At 33.5% G+C, this 16,978-nt stretch overlaps 2 protein-coding genes across 3 annotated transcripts; both read left to right on the top strand.

Moving 5' to 3' along the window:
* Positions 1–1,602: 1,602 nt before the first annotated feature.
* Positions 1,603–5,072, top strand: LOC135631277 (uncharacterized). Its single transcript, XM_065138808.1, has 5 exons — positions 1,603–1,749; positions 4,075–4,189; positions 4,290–4,379; positions 4,539–4,637; positions 4,722–5,072. The coding sequence occupies exons 1-5, from the start codon at positions 1,682–1,684 to the stop codon at positions 4,824–4,826; spliced, it is 477 nt and encodes a 158-aa protein (XP_064994880.1). The 5' UTR covers positions 1,603–1,681; the 3' UTR covers positions 4,827–5,072.
* A 7,031-nt stretch (positions 5,073–12,103) lies between these two features.
* Positions 12,104–16,421, top strand: LOC135630704 (bet1-like SNARE 1-1). Of its 2 annotated transcripts, none has more exons than XM_065137846.1 (6): positions 12,104–12,243; positions 12,533–12,605; positions 14,491–14,638; positions 15,754–15,810; positions 15,935–15,994; positions 16,072–16,421. In XM_065137846.1, exons 2-6 carry the CDS (start codon positions 12,592–12,594, stop codon positions 16,159–16,161), a joined length of 369 nt encoding a protein of 122 aa, XP_064993918.1. In that variant the 5' UTR covers positions 12,104–12,243; positions 12,533–12,591; the 3' UTR covers positions 16,162–16,421. The 2 variants fall into 2 exon arrangements, with proteins under 2 accessions (XP_064993918.1, XP_064993917.1); XM_065137845.1 differs by having other exon boundaries at positions 12,107–12,243; positions 12,527–12,605.
* Positions 16,422–16,978: the final 557 nt, after the last annotated feature.

The raw sequence follows: 16,978 nt of genomic DNA, 5'->3' as shown, positions 1-16,978 counted from the left end.
CATTAGACCACTTACATTCATCCTCACCAAATGTTTGAATACCCCAAATGTTGTCTTACCAATTCTGAAACTTAACAGCATAATGTCAATAAATTTCTGCAACATAGTTCTTTTTCCTCTCCTCTCTTTGAGAGACGAGAGAAGCTTTTAGGTGGACAGCGGGACCTTTAAAGGCCAGCATGAAGAAGGCTAGTAATATCTAAATGCAATTTCACGAACATCGTCATATTGACAGGTAGCAACATTCAATGAGAGGATGGTTGCATCAATTGATTGATCCTTCGAGTCTTGAATGAGAAACGATGGCTTACCTAACATAAAACAATTCCCGGGTGCCACTCAACTAAAATATAATTACCGATATCTTTCAGACATCAAATTGCTTCTTTCCCAACCATACGAGCCAACAAATACCGAATGAAATAGACGCACAGCTAATCACATTATGCTGAAGATGCTGACTTCAGAATGGTTCAGTTTCCTGTTTTGCACATTATGTCTATGGAGGACTCAACAGGATTGCTCGAGTCTCTGTCAGAATGACTCGGGTCATTAATAACTGATATTGCAGCTCTCATGGTATGTGTTGACGTCCAATTACTTGTGTCTAATTTGATCTATCCTCACCTTTATTTGATTCTTTCTATAAATCCTTGTCAGAAGTCTGGTTCAGTTAACTATCTTCATCCAACTGAGAAAGCTTGCTTCCAGTTCTTCAGAGTTCAGAAAGCCAATGTTCTGATCTTCTGCAGAAATGCCATTGGGAAACTGCAAGGAAATTAGAGATCACCATGAAAGATCCTTCTTTTTTTATCACAGTGATGAAGTCAAGAAAGAAATCAGCAATGGAGTCCAAGTCTTCTGGCCACGGAACTCCTAGAACAGATCTGCAAGAAAATGTTTTCTTTGTCACCAATAACTTGCCCTGTTCTTTCCTCTGTATTTAATCGGATCCGATCCGATATATACGACCCGTATCCATTTGTCTGTAGTCGAATCGCCGTGAAGCACCATTGACTAGCCCGTCTGCGACCGGACTTAACGGATCAGATCCGGCATCACACGGCCGTCAGAAGTGCGCCAGGGATCGGATTCGGCGTCGTACGGTCCGGATCCATTTGTCTGTCCCGCGTGAGACTGCCGTCAGAGACCGTGAGTCGGATTTAACGGATTGGATCCGACATCGTACGGCCCTGATCCATTCGTTTGTCTTCGGGGATGGGGAGTCAAATCGCCGTCAAGTCACCCATCGGAATCGTATTTTAACGGATCAGATCAGGGGTCGTACAAACCCGACCCATCTAATGCTCCGGTTGTCAGATTTAACGCCCCGGATCCATCTGATGTCTGTGGAGTCAAATCGTCGTCAGAGTTAACGGATCGGATCCGTCATCGTACGGCCCGGATCCATTCGCCTGTCTCCCCAGTTAAATCGCCGTCAGAGACCATGTGCGGCCCACCGGATCGCGAATCTTGACAGCTGGCCTCAGTGTCTGAAGCATACTTTAATCAAAAAGCCAATCCCGACCGTTGGAGGCCGGGGCCATGCAGTGGCACTTCCGTGAATATGGAGACTACCAGTGGCAGGCTTGTCCTCAGCTTTAAATAGAGAGAGCGAGCGGCAGATCTCGTCTTCTCTCCTGTAGAGGCTTTCGTTGGTGGAGTTGGGGAGGAGAGTGCGATGGGGTTTGTCTCGTTCGCCGGAAGGGTCCTCTTCGCCTCCGTGTTCCTTCTTTCCGCTTACCAGGAGTAAGCTTCATTCTTGTTCTCTACCCTCTTTCGCTTCAGATCTGCCCATTTTTCTTGCTCGTGGTCGTCTTCACCGAGCTAGGGTTTGGCCCCAGCCTCAGTTTTATAGATTATGCTTTGAATAGGTGTTTTCTTCTGTAAAAATGGTTTTTTTTCCCGAGAATATCTCGTGTTGGTTATCTTTCGTTGTCCAGCTTTTATTCTAGAAGCTTATGGGTGTTGTTGGATCTTGCTGTTATTGTTCTTGAAATCAAGTTGTTCCCATTTTTGGGATAGAATTGTGGTGCTAGTCGAAGTATTGCATCCGCTTGTTATTTTGCTGAAAACCCTGTTCCATGATGTACATGACAAAATTTTGATACTTATCATGTGATACTTTGCTGGTCAATAAGGAATTTTGTGCATTGAGGTTGATATGATTAGCATAATTTGACTAGATCCATTATCGTGGCTTTTCTGGTCCTGTTTGGCATATATGAGTGTGGTCTTTCAGTGAATCTGACTGTACCTAGTGTCAATTATTTTGCTCATGGTGAAATGGGGGCAGATGGTTATGTGAACCATTGTCACCCTTCTCCTTTGGGCCATTACAAATTGCATGATGACAGATGGATCACAAACTTTTGAGATCTGTACCTCCTTACAGAGCTACTTGCAATATCTGCTGTGTGCCTGGTGGATGCCAAACATCTTACTGGGAAACATCCAACAAATCTGATTTTTTTGATGCATTTGAAGGATACATATGTGTTTTGGATAAATCAATTATTGCAATTGTAGCTGATCCAATGTCTGAACATAATGTTAGGCATCTTTGTAAGTGTCAGAAGTATGTTATGTATATGTACGTTTGTTGTGAATTGGTGTAGGATTTTCCTGTTGATTACCGTCATGAACTGTTCTGATTCTAAGCAACTAAACAAAGAAATACTAATTTCTGACCAACTTGGATGAAGTTAGGCCTGAATGGTCCAGTAAATTGATTTTTTTGTTTGTCTTCATGAAATGAATAAGGAACATCCATTGATATTACAGTTTGAATAAAACTTAAATTTTGTCATGTGTATCACACATGCCAGAAAAGCAAGTGGGGTTATATAGCATCCATCCCTTCCCATAATTCTTTTGTCTTGCCCTCCGACCTTATCTATATTTTCTTTCTTCCTTGAAAGTACCATCTTTCTATTAAACAGCTATATTTGCTCATATTTGACTTTCATGTTGTCTCATAGTTTAAAATTTCAAGTTTTTATAGTTACTGTTATCCGCATCTAACTCAATTGTTGATTCTTTTACAACTGTTTGTTGAAAATGATAATGATTAAGCACACATCGAAGGCAAACACAACCAATAAAGTCTGCTAAGCTCAAAAGTTGGTCGACATAATGATCATCTCTTCCTCATAATCATCCTTCAATCAACTATTGGAATTGATTTGAGGAAGACAGAAATGAATTTCTGGTTTAATTTATTTGATTTGTCCTGCTGGACATATTGTTGACATATTGTTTGAGAAATAGTTCCGGGCTTGTCAAATCGTATGTTCTGATATTAAGATATCGAACAATCAAATATTAATTTTTAATACACATGCATCCTCAGAAGCTCTAAGGATGTTTTTTTAATATACATGCATCCTCAAATAGTGATGTTTTAATATACATGCATCCTCAAATATACATGCATCCTCAAAAATATTAATTTTTAATATACATGCATCCTCAAATAGTGATGTTGTTTTCTTGATGCTCAAAATAGTGTCATAAAGCTGTAAGCTTGTGAGATCATAGAAATTAAGAAGCCTTTCTGAAGATTGATGTCAGTTCCTCTCAAAGGATGTGAGTTTTAAGATAGGGATGTATCTTTGTTTTGATTATCATAAGTTTGTGGTCATGTATTATATATTGACATGGAAATCTAGTTAAGGTGTTTTGAATATAAATTACATTCTATATACATGTGATACCTTAGTGAACTTTGGGGTGCAAAATTGTCTTACCGTAGGCAGATTTTTATGAATGAAATTGTTGTAACCTTTTGGTTTCAGTGGTCATGAAGCTATTAAATTGCTTCCACGTCCCTATTCTAAATTGGAATTATATACTTAATGTTGTAAACTCTAATGCCTGAGTTTAAGTGGCTAATTCTTTCTAGTTTGGTGAAATTGGTGAAGCAGTGGGATGATTCATGTTTAGCTGATTGGTCCCGATGCAGAATATATGCAAAAATAGACTTACAACCCTGAATCTTCCTAGGTGACTTTGCCAATGAGTTACCAGGGAGCTGAGTGATGGTTTGTGCTGATATTTAAGTTCTGTTTTCAGGATTATCGAATTTGGAGTTGATGGTGGGCCAGCAGCAAAAGTTGTTGCACCAAAATATGACACTTTTGTGAATCATGTTACCTTGCATCTGGGGGTAAAAGTCCCTGAAGTTGAAGTAAGGACACTCTTTTTCCTTGCTCTATTTCAGTTTATAACAGCTGTTCCAAATTTAATCAATATTCAAGAAAATTATACTTTTTTGCTATTACTTTCAGATGAAACATGTGATTGCAGCTACCATAGTTCTTAAAGGGCTCGGAGGCCTTCTATTTATCTTCAGCAGTTCCTTTGGAGCATATCTTCTGGTCTGTAATTCTTAAGTACCATGATTTTACTGGACAAAGTTATACATAAACTTACTCAGTAGTAATTTGTTTACCGACGTAGCAACAATACTGCATAATTTAAACCAGTGACTTCTGTTAAGATGATGATGCTGAAAGCTATATCTTTCTTTTGTGAAGCTTCTTCATTTGGCAGTGGTGACGCCCATCGTGTTCGACTTCTACAACTACGATATCCAAAAGCCCGAATTTGTGGAACTATTTTTCAAGTTCACACAGGTTGGTTTGGTTCTCACACATTTTCCATCAACTTTATCAGATGGAGCAAACCACTCATGGATTGAAATTACATTTACGCTGCAGAATTTGGCTCTTTTCGGTGCACTGCTCTTCTTCCTAGGCATGAAGAACTCAATTCCAAAGCGGCAGTCCAAGAGGAAGGCGGCTCCCAAGACAAAGACAGTCTAGATGAAGCTGGTTGCAGCCAAAACAGCAGTGGTCTTATGATGAAGATCATACGTCCTTGCAACAGAATTACCTCATTGAAGCTGCTGCAAGAACGTAATTTTGTACCTTTATAATCAGATTTTTCCCTGGAATTTAGTTGTTAAACATGTTATTTTAGATGAGATTGGTAATTTAAGCTCGTGTTATTGGTTTATGCACTTCCTGTTCGATCACAAACAATATATTGCGACTCAGTGCTTTTTGTCATCTCATGTTCTCATGTTAAATTCAGTAAGTTTGTGGATTTTGAGCAGACGCAGATGTTTAGGGTTTGTGATACAGACCAGGAAGGAACATCAAGCAAACATAACTCTGCAGCAGTTAAACCTTCACCACGGGGCCATTGCACTTGTGACTTGTGCAAGAAAAGATGATACTGCATGGAAGAGGACATTTGAGTTAAAAGACTTTTTCTGCCTAAAGTTAATCATAGTTTTAAATCCTTATGACGTGTTTTCTGACGTCATATCTTTTGCGGACATTTTGTAGTTTTAAAGCCTCCTTCAAATTTCCACGACGTATCTCATCAGAGACTCCATTAAAATTCTACTGAGATAAAGCCACAAAATACTACCATGAAATTTTATTAAGATGTGGAACCATCTTTTGGGTTTGTAACTTAGTAAAGCAAATCCAAGTGCCGAAGAAGCCGCCATCCAGCATTAACCCGCAGATAACGCACCCAAGGTTTGTAACTGTGGCCAATCAAAACCTTGCTTGGACTTTGTTCCTACAAGCTAATGGTAAACTTCAACGAGTTCCAACATTTGAAATTGGTTGTGCCTAATCGAATAAAGGACTAACTATTCCGAAGAAGACAACTTTCAAGTAGCAAAGGCATTGGAGCACGAGATCCAATCAACGGATCTCAAAAGATAAAGCAGAACTACCCCAAATTCTGTGAAGATCAAGAAACTAAGCTGATGCCCAATCATGGTATTCTTTCAACTGTAGAAAAGATATTTTCATGAGTATATTATGGTTATTGTATAGTTCGGGGCTAGTTGATTCGGCAGATGAGTTGTTACACATTCCTTAGCGGATTTCGACTTTCATGACCATCGTCCTACTATCTTAATCGATCAACACCCTTTGTGGTGTCTAGGTTAGCGTGCAATTGGGCATCGTAATCCGGCTTCCGGTTCATCCCGCATCATCAGTTCTACTTATAAAATATGGTCCACTTGGATATATAAAATTAAGGAGAAATGAGCTTATGCTTTTTTTTTTTTTTTTAATTTTATCCGTTGTTACTTAATACTCACAACAAATATATCAAAAATTATAAATTCATTACTTAAGAATATTCGTGACTTATCTATTATCTTTATGATTGAAATAACTAGAAAGAAGATTGTAAAAATTTAATAATTAAAAATCAACATTGACAATTATCATTGAGGATCAACTTACCAAGGCTAAGGATTTCTCATACTTATTGAATTACAAGTGTAGACATCCTCTAAGATAGTTATAGTGGATTTGGAGAAAAGAAATTGTTCATGTTGGCATTTTGATATTTTGAAAATTCTATGTTCTCATACTATATCTACTATTGGATACAAGAATGTTAATCCATATTCATTTTGTGAAAATTATTATAGACCTAAAATCTACAAGAAAATCTTCAATGATAAAATATATCCTACAAGAAGCAAATAGCATTAAATACAACGAGAATTTGATTATATCTTATTACCTTCCAGAAGCATATTATATGCTGGCAGTAGAAAAAACAAGTAAAAATTGAATTGACACATAATGATAAGAAAAATAATAAATATTTAAGATGCCAATAATTTAGATATAATCATTGATTATATAAATTTTTACCTATATCATGAGCCTGAGGGCATTGATATTCTAGTGGCTTATACAATTGTAATGTAATATGTCTTAATATCTTCTAATTATTTGGTTGTCCAAAATTGAAGAAAATTCTATTGCAAGTATAAGTTTTAGTAGATTCTCTATTTTACAATACATGCTCTGTTTTACATGTTGAAAAAAAAAATTGAGATTAAGTTTTGGGGACGAAATTTTTACCAAATGTTTTGGACTAATTTAAAATCTCATATTAAAAAAAAAATGCATGCATCCATGATATTTCGATGGAAATAAAAAAATACTTGGAGAAATGTGTATATGCTGAATAATTTAAAAAAAAATCAAAAACATTTTAAAATAAAAAAAGATGCATATGTCCATCTAAGACAAATCCAAAGCTTTTATAAAAATTTTAGATGATTTGAACTAGTCTTGGGATATGATAAATTATTTTTGAATTGACCTAAAACAATGTATCATATATTAGAAAATATATTTTTTTTAATCCCAAATTTTTATCATAGCTTGTGAATGTATTTCGAAGATTAAATGTCAAAATATTTTGAATGTGTCCCTGATATGTCAGTGGAAATGGAAAAATCTTTGAGAAAATTAGAAACTGACATAATGTGCAAATGGTGAGTAATTCAAAAAAAATATCAATGCAAAAAAAATATCAATATATTATTTTTGAATTGACCTTAAAAATAGTGTATTGCATCAATTTTTGTCATGGTTATCTGATATATTTAATAGCTCAAATATCAAAAAAAATATTGCATGTACCATAGCTTTTCAGTAGAAATAAAAAAATTAAAGAAAAATTAGAATATGACACATTGTTCTGATGGTGAATAATTCAAAAAATTATTGAAAAATTTATCTAAAATAGAAAACATGTTATACAAGTCTATCTTAGTGCCATTCCAATTATTCATAAGATTTAAATTCATTTTTACTAGTCCTCATATGCAATACATTGTTTTTGAATTGATGCTAGGTTCATATATTAAAGAAATGCTTTGTTTTTCAACAACATTTTGCCATACACATAGAGATACCTATTAGAGAAATGCTATGTGATGTCTTAAAAAATATTCTGTTATCACAATTTAGTACAAAGTAGGATACAAAATTTCAGAGAACCATATTCTCCAAAAAAAATTGATTTATATGTATAATTTTGGACCAGTCATAACCATTTAAAAGGTGATTTGTATAATTTTAGAGATCACAAAAGTCTTTCATACAAAGTAAAAAGCATATTAGCTACAGAATTGTTCATCATCTATAATTGCACTTGCAATTTGTAGACGATATGCCTTCATCTTTAACTTGGAGAATGTGTAAACATAATATCCAAAAAAATAAATGCTCAGCACAATCTTTTTATAACATACAAAGGTTATTAATTATATAATTAATCAATAATAAAATGTTTATGATATTTTAGAATCTTTAAAATTGATAACTTATGATACAATTTGCTTCGAACATGATATATTTTGGTAAATCTATCCCTATGATTTGATGATTGGGGCAATTCGAGGATGCAATAATTCTATATCACTCATATTCTTCAATGAACTATAACATTGGAAATATGATTTATTAAATTTATTTATCAAAATAAAATAATTAAAAAGAATCTGTTAAGCCATTACTATCTTCTAATTCTTTGCATTTTACTTTCTAAATTAGATATTGAATTGTAATACTCCTAAATTTTGTTATGTACATTAACAACCAAAAAGTACCAATGTTCTAATTTCTTATTATGTAATGGCATAAAAATATATTTAATTGGCCCTCCTTCATTAGTCTTGTTGTTTTGTCTTAATAATTTGTGATCATATACTTTAAAATATTTCTAAAATAATATCACTAATTTCAATAGTATAGGATTTCTAAAAATCCTATATTAAATAAGAAAATTATTGAAAATCTTGAATGCATATGTATCTTGATTTCTGAATATATTACTATCTACGATACATAAGATTATAATGACACCCAAGCCTTCCGAATTAAGAACATTAGCATATGTATCTATTGTATCTCCATGTACCATATTGTTAAAATCTATTACAATATAATTAACAAACAAATGGAACACTTATTACATACAATCAAGATATAAGTAAAAATTATATGTAACTCAGGACAATGACTAACTTACATAAGATTAAGATTAATGTCGCTTCATCGACTTTATTTTTCTTAATAATCTACAAGATAAAAATAATTCAATTTAGGCATCCACTTTCTTATCTTATAAAAATTATTATGCACTTACTTTGGACATTGTAGCTATCTGCTTGTCGTAGACAATTGTACAATTATAAATCTGATTTTGGGATAACATACTTTATCAGATGATATTTTTCATATCATTTTATTATTTATTATTTAATACAATGTGAGAATAGATTATTTTTATAATCTTGAAGATTGTACTTCAGTTGATGACTTAAAGCATGGGATGTGCTCACAAAATCACCTATATCAAAAATCAAATACAGATCAAATCATTTTATACCAAATTACTAATATAGTAATTTATAAACTATATACGCCTATGTAACTTACTTGTAGTACAAGTAGGCAACCTTTCTTATTCGTTTCACTTGAATATCTACCTTCTTTTCTATTATTAGAATTCTTTTAAGATCGTCAATGTTTGATATTAATAACCACTATAATATATAGTTATTTTAATAAAATAATATACATGTAAATACATCCGATAAAAATCTATCACTAATTTCTCACCTTCACATAGATGTAATGCTATCATCCATTTTTCTGACCTTTCGTATAAAAAATACTTTCTTATCAGATATTCAAAAGATCCAAATGTCTTTAAATCAACGATTTCTATAGTATTTAATAGATTAAGAAGAAGAGATATATCTGTCACCGAAAATGATAGTTCGACTCAATTCAACGGAAACTTTTCATTTTCAAACTATTGTCCTATAATTACTTATATTAATCTATGAGATACGACTACATCAAAGATAACTAAGAAATAGCTAAATAAAATATTTCTTATAATATTCAAATGATATTATCTTCGTGATAATAAGACTGATTTTTCTTGATCATATTTGGAAGATGTGATAAGAAAATGACAAAAATGATTCACAAAATTTTGCCCTGTAACCAACTATAGATTTTTGACATCTCTTCATCGTCGAAATGACTTAATTGCTAAAAATTAAATAAATAAATTAATAATTATAATTTAAATGAAACTAATTATAAATGACTGTAAACAAAAACATGCCTTGTGTCAATATTCTTGCAATTGGCTTCGGAATTTATATATATATAATAAATGCTGGATGACATGATTAATTCATGGTTAAAGCCAAAAGGTATTAGAGTTGATAATTTAATGAAATTTTTTCTAAATTAATAAACAGTTGGTGACATGATTATTGTTCAGATGATGAAAATTTTAAATAAAATATGGAAATAGAAAACATTGTATGGATGCATATTAATTCAGTGGAAATAGAAAAGACAAGGAGAAAATAGAAAATTTGCACACTGTTCAGATATTAAAAAAAAATCAACTTTTTTTTTGTTTAGATAAACAATGCCATATTTCCATATCTTAGACCAATTTAAAGCTTTCATAAAATTTTCAAATGATGTGGACCAACTATGCGATACATTGTTTTTGGTCTAACCCCAAAAATAGTATAATATCATGTACCATATATTTTCTTCATAATTTTTTTTATTATAGGTTGTCCACCTATTTAAAAGGTCAAATATCAAAAAAACATTATATGGATCCATCTTAATTAAGTGCAAATAAAAAGCACAAGGAGAAAAACATGAAAATGACAACACACCTTTCAAATGATGAAAAAATAATAAAAAAATCGATTAATTAATGAAATAATGGCATATGTCCATCTGGGTCTAATTCAAAATTTTCATGAAATGTGTATGCAATACATTATTTTTGGTCTCACATAAAAATAATGTATCATACACTAGGACATATTTTCTGTATAATTTTTTTACCATAGGTTGTCCACCTATCTAGAAGGTCAAATATTAGAAAACTTTACCTGGATTATCTTAATTCACAAATAGGAAAAACATGAAAAATAAATAAAAAATGACATACTGTTTCATATGTTGAAAAAAATCAAAAAAATTAAAAATTCTCTTAATTAGAAAAACAATGACATATGTCCATATGGGTCTAGTTCAGAAAAGCTTTTATGAAAATTTTAAATGATTTGGATCAATCCTAATATACGATAAATTAATTTTAGTCTGTACCCAAAAAATAATGTATTGTATGTCAAAACTTGTATTTTAGAAGGTCAAATGCTAGAAAATATTACATGAATCTATCTTAAGTCTATGAAACTAAAAAATAAGAAGAAAATAAAAAATGACACGCTTTTCAAATACTTAAATCAGAAAGAAATATATAAAAAATCTCTAAATTTTAAAAAAATAGATAGAAGTTAATAGTTATAATTGATCAAATTATTTTCATCAAGTAATTCATCGTCACTATTTTATAGCTGTTAACAACATACAGTATCCTTGAAAAATTATTTTACAAGAATCAATATAGGTCCATGTTCAAATGGTTCTTAACTATAGCCCTTAATATAATCAATTCATAGCCCATACTATGAATATTTCTTTTGTACAAAATAATGCTCAAAATATTTCACAAAGTTCAGTATACTAAACATCAATACAAAATAACTCCAGAAGCTTGTTTACAAAAAATGGAGACATACCAAAACAATGAATGGAAATTTATTTGCAGAAGAGGAGATACACCTAATAGAACCCTAGAAAATGTAAGAAATCTGATGGAAATGGAAGAAACCTTACACTGTCAATAGTGATAGAAATAGAAGAAATGTTGGTTCAATCAGATTCTTAAACTAATAATCATATCTTTTAGTTGGGTTATGTTTATGAAATAAGCTTTCGATCGAAACTTAATCTAATCGTGCCAGTTTTCTTAATTATATCATAAAGATTATTATTCATCAATACAATTCAAAATTTTCTAATCACTTTTCGTTTGGAATATCATCATTTTGTATTTTGAAAATACATATATACAATAAAAATTCTATTGGTTTGATCATTCATCGGGAAATTATCAGCAACATTTATTTAAAGTATATTATTTATATTTAAACATTTATCCTCCTCATTTAGGAAACGGTAAGCTTATCAGATGGGGAATTCGTCCATAGATCCGTATCCAGAGGTGCCCGAATTCGGGCTTGGATCCACATTCGAATAAGATCCGAATATGACACAGTTGTCGGTCGCTCGAGACAGACAAACGATCTCGCTTCACGATTCGTGCAGAGGCATGATTCATCATTGCGATCCGCGCAGGACCCTGTGGACGGTAGGATTTCTATCCCTATGGGGCCGAATGAGCGCAATCATGCTTAGCTGGGAACCGTCGAAAAGACTCCTCTCCTTCGACCCGAAGCCACTCGTGAAGGAATCCTGCCGACGAATTTGGCTGCGACATCGGAGTGAGGTTGTTCTCTCGGTTACGGTTCTTGTTATCATGATGAATCGATTGATCTATCTGATTGAGGAATCGATCTACGGTTTCCTTGGGTTGCTGGAGATCCGAAAAATTTCTCGCTATGCTCGGATTGTTGGGTTGAAATTGATTGGATCTCCGTGATTCTGTTAATATTTTTCCGTTTTGTTCTGAGATTAGACTCCTTTTCCGATCTATTTCGTTTGGTTTGTTTGGATCTCTGTCTGGATTTGATATTACGTGCTCCACTAACAAAAACGTTGCATTGGGCAAGGAAAAGAATTGCGAGGAAAAGGCAGCGGAAGTAGAAATTTCCAGTTTTTTTTTTCTGAAGCAGCCATGAATTCGAGGAGGTCAGTTCCGATCTTCTTCTTTCTGTGGAAATTATTGACCGAAACATTTTCTTTTTGTTGTCGTTTTTATTATGCAAAAATGAACGATGTTTATTTTACTACTTATCTTTCCACTGTGCATTCTTTTGTTCTACTAATGTCACAGCTATTGGGTTAGGATTCCTGAATGATAGTTAGCTCTATCCTCATATCGAACCTTTCTTTTTGTCCTTTTACTGTTTCCCGTGCAAGTGTTCTTCCGTTATTATAGGTAGATTTTTTTGATGATTTTTCACTGCTAGAGATCTAGATCAAACAAAATATGAATTATATGAATATAAGATTTCCAATGATCATCTTATTAACTTTACTCTTTGTCCATTACATTATCAAATTAAGATTTGGAATTGAGAGGTCTGTTGGTGGGCTCTGTAATTTAGGCTGTCAATGGAGAGGTCTGTTGGATTCCTAGGGTTGGCAACTAAATAATGTGCTTTCCCTTTGTTGCTGTAGCTTTGCCTTGTGAATGTTACCCTTCACAAGTAGACAAAGTCTCTTAGTAGTTGTTTGCCATTGCAAAGCCATCTCTGTCGCCTTTATAATTAATTGAATATTTAAGTTTTATCTGACGGTGCTATGAGGTTGACTAGACATAGAAAAATGGTAGTTGAAGGTGCCTTTGGCCCCGCATGATATCTAGTGCGTGCAAGAAAAAATTGAGGTGATCATATTTGGTCTATTTTTATGGATGATCCCTTGTAAGGTTTCTGTAATGCATCATGGAGGATATGAGATCAGAAAATGTAGGTAGCCCTTTTGCATGGAGAGGTAAGACTATGAGCATTTGACCCATCCTTTGCCCCCTTTCTCTCCTATATGATTTGTTTACTTGTGTTAAACTTTTAGTGGCAAATTTGTTGAATTGGTAATTAACATATTAGAAATTGTGAACATGTAGCATGCTGGTGGATGTGCTTATCTTTTCTATTTATTTCAAGAATGTGGCTGATCCGAGTTACCTTAGGTCCATTGTAAATGCCATTATGGGTATGCTTTAACATCTTATAACTAGTATTTGGGAGCCTTGTTTTAACAAAAATATAGTAAGATGAGTCCTTGTTGTTGGCTCTTTGGACTAGAAGGAAATCTTGTAAACTAGGAAAGATATGAAATCTTGTAGAGGTACCTGCGAGATTTCTTCATTCCCATCATTATTTCAACATCTAGGGTTAATGCTTTACCTTAAATTACCTTTTCCTAGCTCCACATATCTCATAGACCATGTATTATTAGCATTTAATATGCAAGGAGCTGCTTCTGCTGGATGCCTTTTGTCTATATAATATTAAGTGAAAGAGGCAAGAGAGTATGGTTTCAAATAAAAAGCATAATCCTGAAAATGAAGATTTTTTGTTCTAAAAGTAGAAGCTATTTGATTTTAGCATTCCTTTCCCATGTTGTTATGCTTGTAATTCACTGAGTTGATAACATGTTAAAGAAATATGAAATGTTGAGGTTTCATGGTTGACACTGTTTGAGGGAGTATTCTTTCAGGGTCACTTTCATTTTTGCATTAATATCCTGATATATCTTAATCGTCATTCGTGTCACATATTCTCTTATGAGTAATAGTCATTTATTATTCTGCTAATCATTGAAAAAGATCTTCTGTAAGATGTTACTGACATGCATGTTGATGGGTGTTGTAAGGTAGTTGGAAACCAGTACATGCATGTTGATGGGTAATGCTGACAATCTGTGTAGAGTAATTGATGAGTGAAGAACAAATGAATAAACTTCAGGCATTCAACTTGAAAGGCACTAAGCTTTACTTAGATACTGAAGTAGCAATGTTTTCTGCACAATGATGTTATATCTACCTATTATGATATTTTACTTACTACAGGGACCATCGCAGTAATAGAGCTGCACTTTTTGATGGCATTGAAGAAGGTGGGATTCGAGCTTCAGCATACTCTTCTCATGAAATTCATGAGCATGACAATGATCTAGCCATTGAAGGGCTGCAAGACAGAGTCAACATTCTGAAGAGGGTAACTATAAAATGACAAATGACTGCAACATTTCAGTTCTCTCTGATTCTTTGACAAACCTGTGATGAGTAAATTGGGAATTCATTTTAATTTGCTAGTTCTCACACATGCTAGGAGCTTGAAAATGAGAGGGATATATGGGAGTGTAGAGTCCCAAGGACATTGGGAAACAACATGGACCATCCTAGCCTCTCTCCCATTATAAGGATGTATATGGATATACATATAAATCTATTAGCATGCTTTATCCCAGTAGAATTTAGCATATGCTAGGTATGATGCTACTCAATCTGTTTTGCATCAATAGATGTCAGATGGGTTGCTGTTACATTGAGGTGAAGTGATGGCGGGGAACTCCTAAAGGTTTGGTTTCCTTCCCACCGATTAATGGAGGACAAGACTGATTGATAAATTTTGATGTGGCTCAGCTTGACTGTGGTTGTTGCATAACAGGAACTGGAAGAATAGCAAACAAGCACACAACCAAAAATAGGAATATTAGCTGTCACTAGTGGGTGATGGTTTTGATTATATATATATATATATATATATATATATATATATATATATATATATATATATATATTTGCTTTGATCTCTTAGGCTGGATGAACAATCTTTCGATAACAAACAGTGCCAAATAGAACAGTGAATATCAATCATCCATTTAGTTGCATCATGCAAATTGGGCTTTTGATCATGAAATGAAGAACTTTACATGCTTTGTTTGTTGGATTATGGATTATTTGAAGCATTCTTTCGGAAATCTTTGATGAAGAAACTATTCTAGAATAGTAGAAATAGCTCATCTTTGGTGGCCAAATTTGTTAGGTAGTTTGTCAGTTTTCTGGATAATTTGTACAACCTGATGCTTTCTTCTTGTCAGGAAAATTCTTTTTCTCGGTTTCCAGTCTTCCCTGTATTTCATGTGAATTTGCTTTTTGACACGACTAAAAATTCATCTGTACCTGATCAGTCATATCAAAATTCTTCTCCTTGGTGTTTGAAATTCAATTTTCTTAGCTCGTGTGTCCTCGAAGTATGCTGGATAGTTTCTCTTGATGCCTGCTTAATTGTTGGTACAATTTAGAGTATCATTCGATGCTCTTTTACAGTTGACAGGTGACATACATGAAGAGGTTGAAAGCCACAATCGTATGTTGGACCGCATGGTATGTAGTTCTTTACATTAATGTTTTCCTTGCTCCTCTCCTCCCTGTCAACCTCCTCTTCTCTTATTATTAGATCTCTATATCATGGTCAATTTCCATCAATATTTATTATTTTTGATTTCAGGGCAATGATATGGACTCGTCAAGGGGAATCCTTTCTGGAACAATGGATCGTTTCAAGATGGTAAATATATTTGAATTCATTATTTACAGTAACCCTTCTAACTACATGGCTGAGCTTATTGGGGCTTTTCACATTAGGTTTTCGAGACGAAATCAAATCGCAGAATGGCCACCCTTGTGGCATCCTTTGTGGCACTCTTCCTACTCATATATTACTTGACCAAGTAGCAGCCTGAGTTCTCCATTAGATCTTTAGCTTCTTAAGATCATGCTTGTTGTTCCATGTTGGGGTGCTTGCAGCATTATAGTGCTTTGTGTAATGTCTAACCTGCAGAGATGTCACTGTATAGGATCTAAGGTGCTGTTGGCCAGTTTGCTCAGACATGCATACTTTTTATGAATGGTGCTTATTGTTTGCTGTAATTACAATCAACTGTTTATGCTTCTTAATTGTCACATAATAAAGGAACTCGATGAAATTATGGGTACGAAGTTGCAACCGATTATTCACAGAATTTTTGTATTCTCAGTTAAAGTTTTGACTTGCAAAGTTGGTAAGTAGTTTTGCAGTTATTTGGCAGTGAAGAATTTGCAAAAAATCATTTAGATGCTTGTTACAACTATTTTTTGAGTCATTTACTCTGGACTGGATCTGTGGTATTATTACACTTGCAAAACACCAAGGAGGGGTGAGCTTGTTATCAAGCAGTTTGATAGCAGTTTTGACAAGTTAAGCTAGTCGATATCTTTCCTCCATTCCAGATTTGTTGGATGTGATTTTAATCTCCTAATCTTTTATAAACTCAAATAGGATGAAATTGGGAGAACAATTGCAAAAGAATATAAATTAATTTTTTTCTTTCTTTCTGCAAAGGGTAATTGATTAAGACAGGTTTTGATCTTTTGATCATAAAATATCTTTGGATGCGACTCGAGCCTTTTTAACCTTTAGTAAGTGGGTTTGATATGCTACCATCAGATATTATTTTAGATATAAAAATATATAGATATTATTTTCGGTGGGATTATTTGTATATGAATGTTG

The sequence above is a fragment of the Musa acuminata genome, chromosome BXJ3-2 (genome assembly GCF_036884655.1).
Source record: "Musa acuminata AAA Group cultivar baxijiao chromosome BXJ3-2, Cavendish_Baxijiao_AAA, whole genome shotgun sequence".
NCBI lineage: Eukaryota > Viridiplantae > Streptophyta > Magnoliopsida > Zingiberales > Musaceae > Musa > Musa acuminata.
This window is presented reverse-complemented; position numbering and strand designations above follow the sequence as displayed.

Coding starts and splice junctions, on each gene's coding strand:
- LOC135630704 (XM_065137846.1), top strand. Junction 14,639..15,753: donor GAGTCAACATTCTGAAGAGG/GTAACTATAAAA, acceptor GCTCTTTTACAG/TTGACAGGTGACATACATGA. Junction 15,995..16,071: donor CAATGGATCGTTTCAAGATG/GTAAATATATTT, acceptor TTTTCACATTAG/GTTTTCGAGACGAAATCAAA.
- LOC135631277 (XM_065138808.1), top strand. CDS start 1,682: ATGGGGTTTGTCTCGTTCGCCGGAAGGGTCCTCTTCGCCTCCGTGTTC. Junction 4,380..4,538: donor CCTTTGGAGCATATCTTCTG/GTCTGTAATTCT, acceptor TCTTTTGTGAAG/CTTCTTCATTTGGCAGTGGT. Junction 4,638..4,721: donor TATTTTTCAAGTTCACACAG/GTTGGTTTGGTT, acceptor TTTACGCTGCAG/AATTTGGCTCTTTTCGGTGC.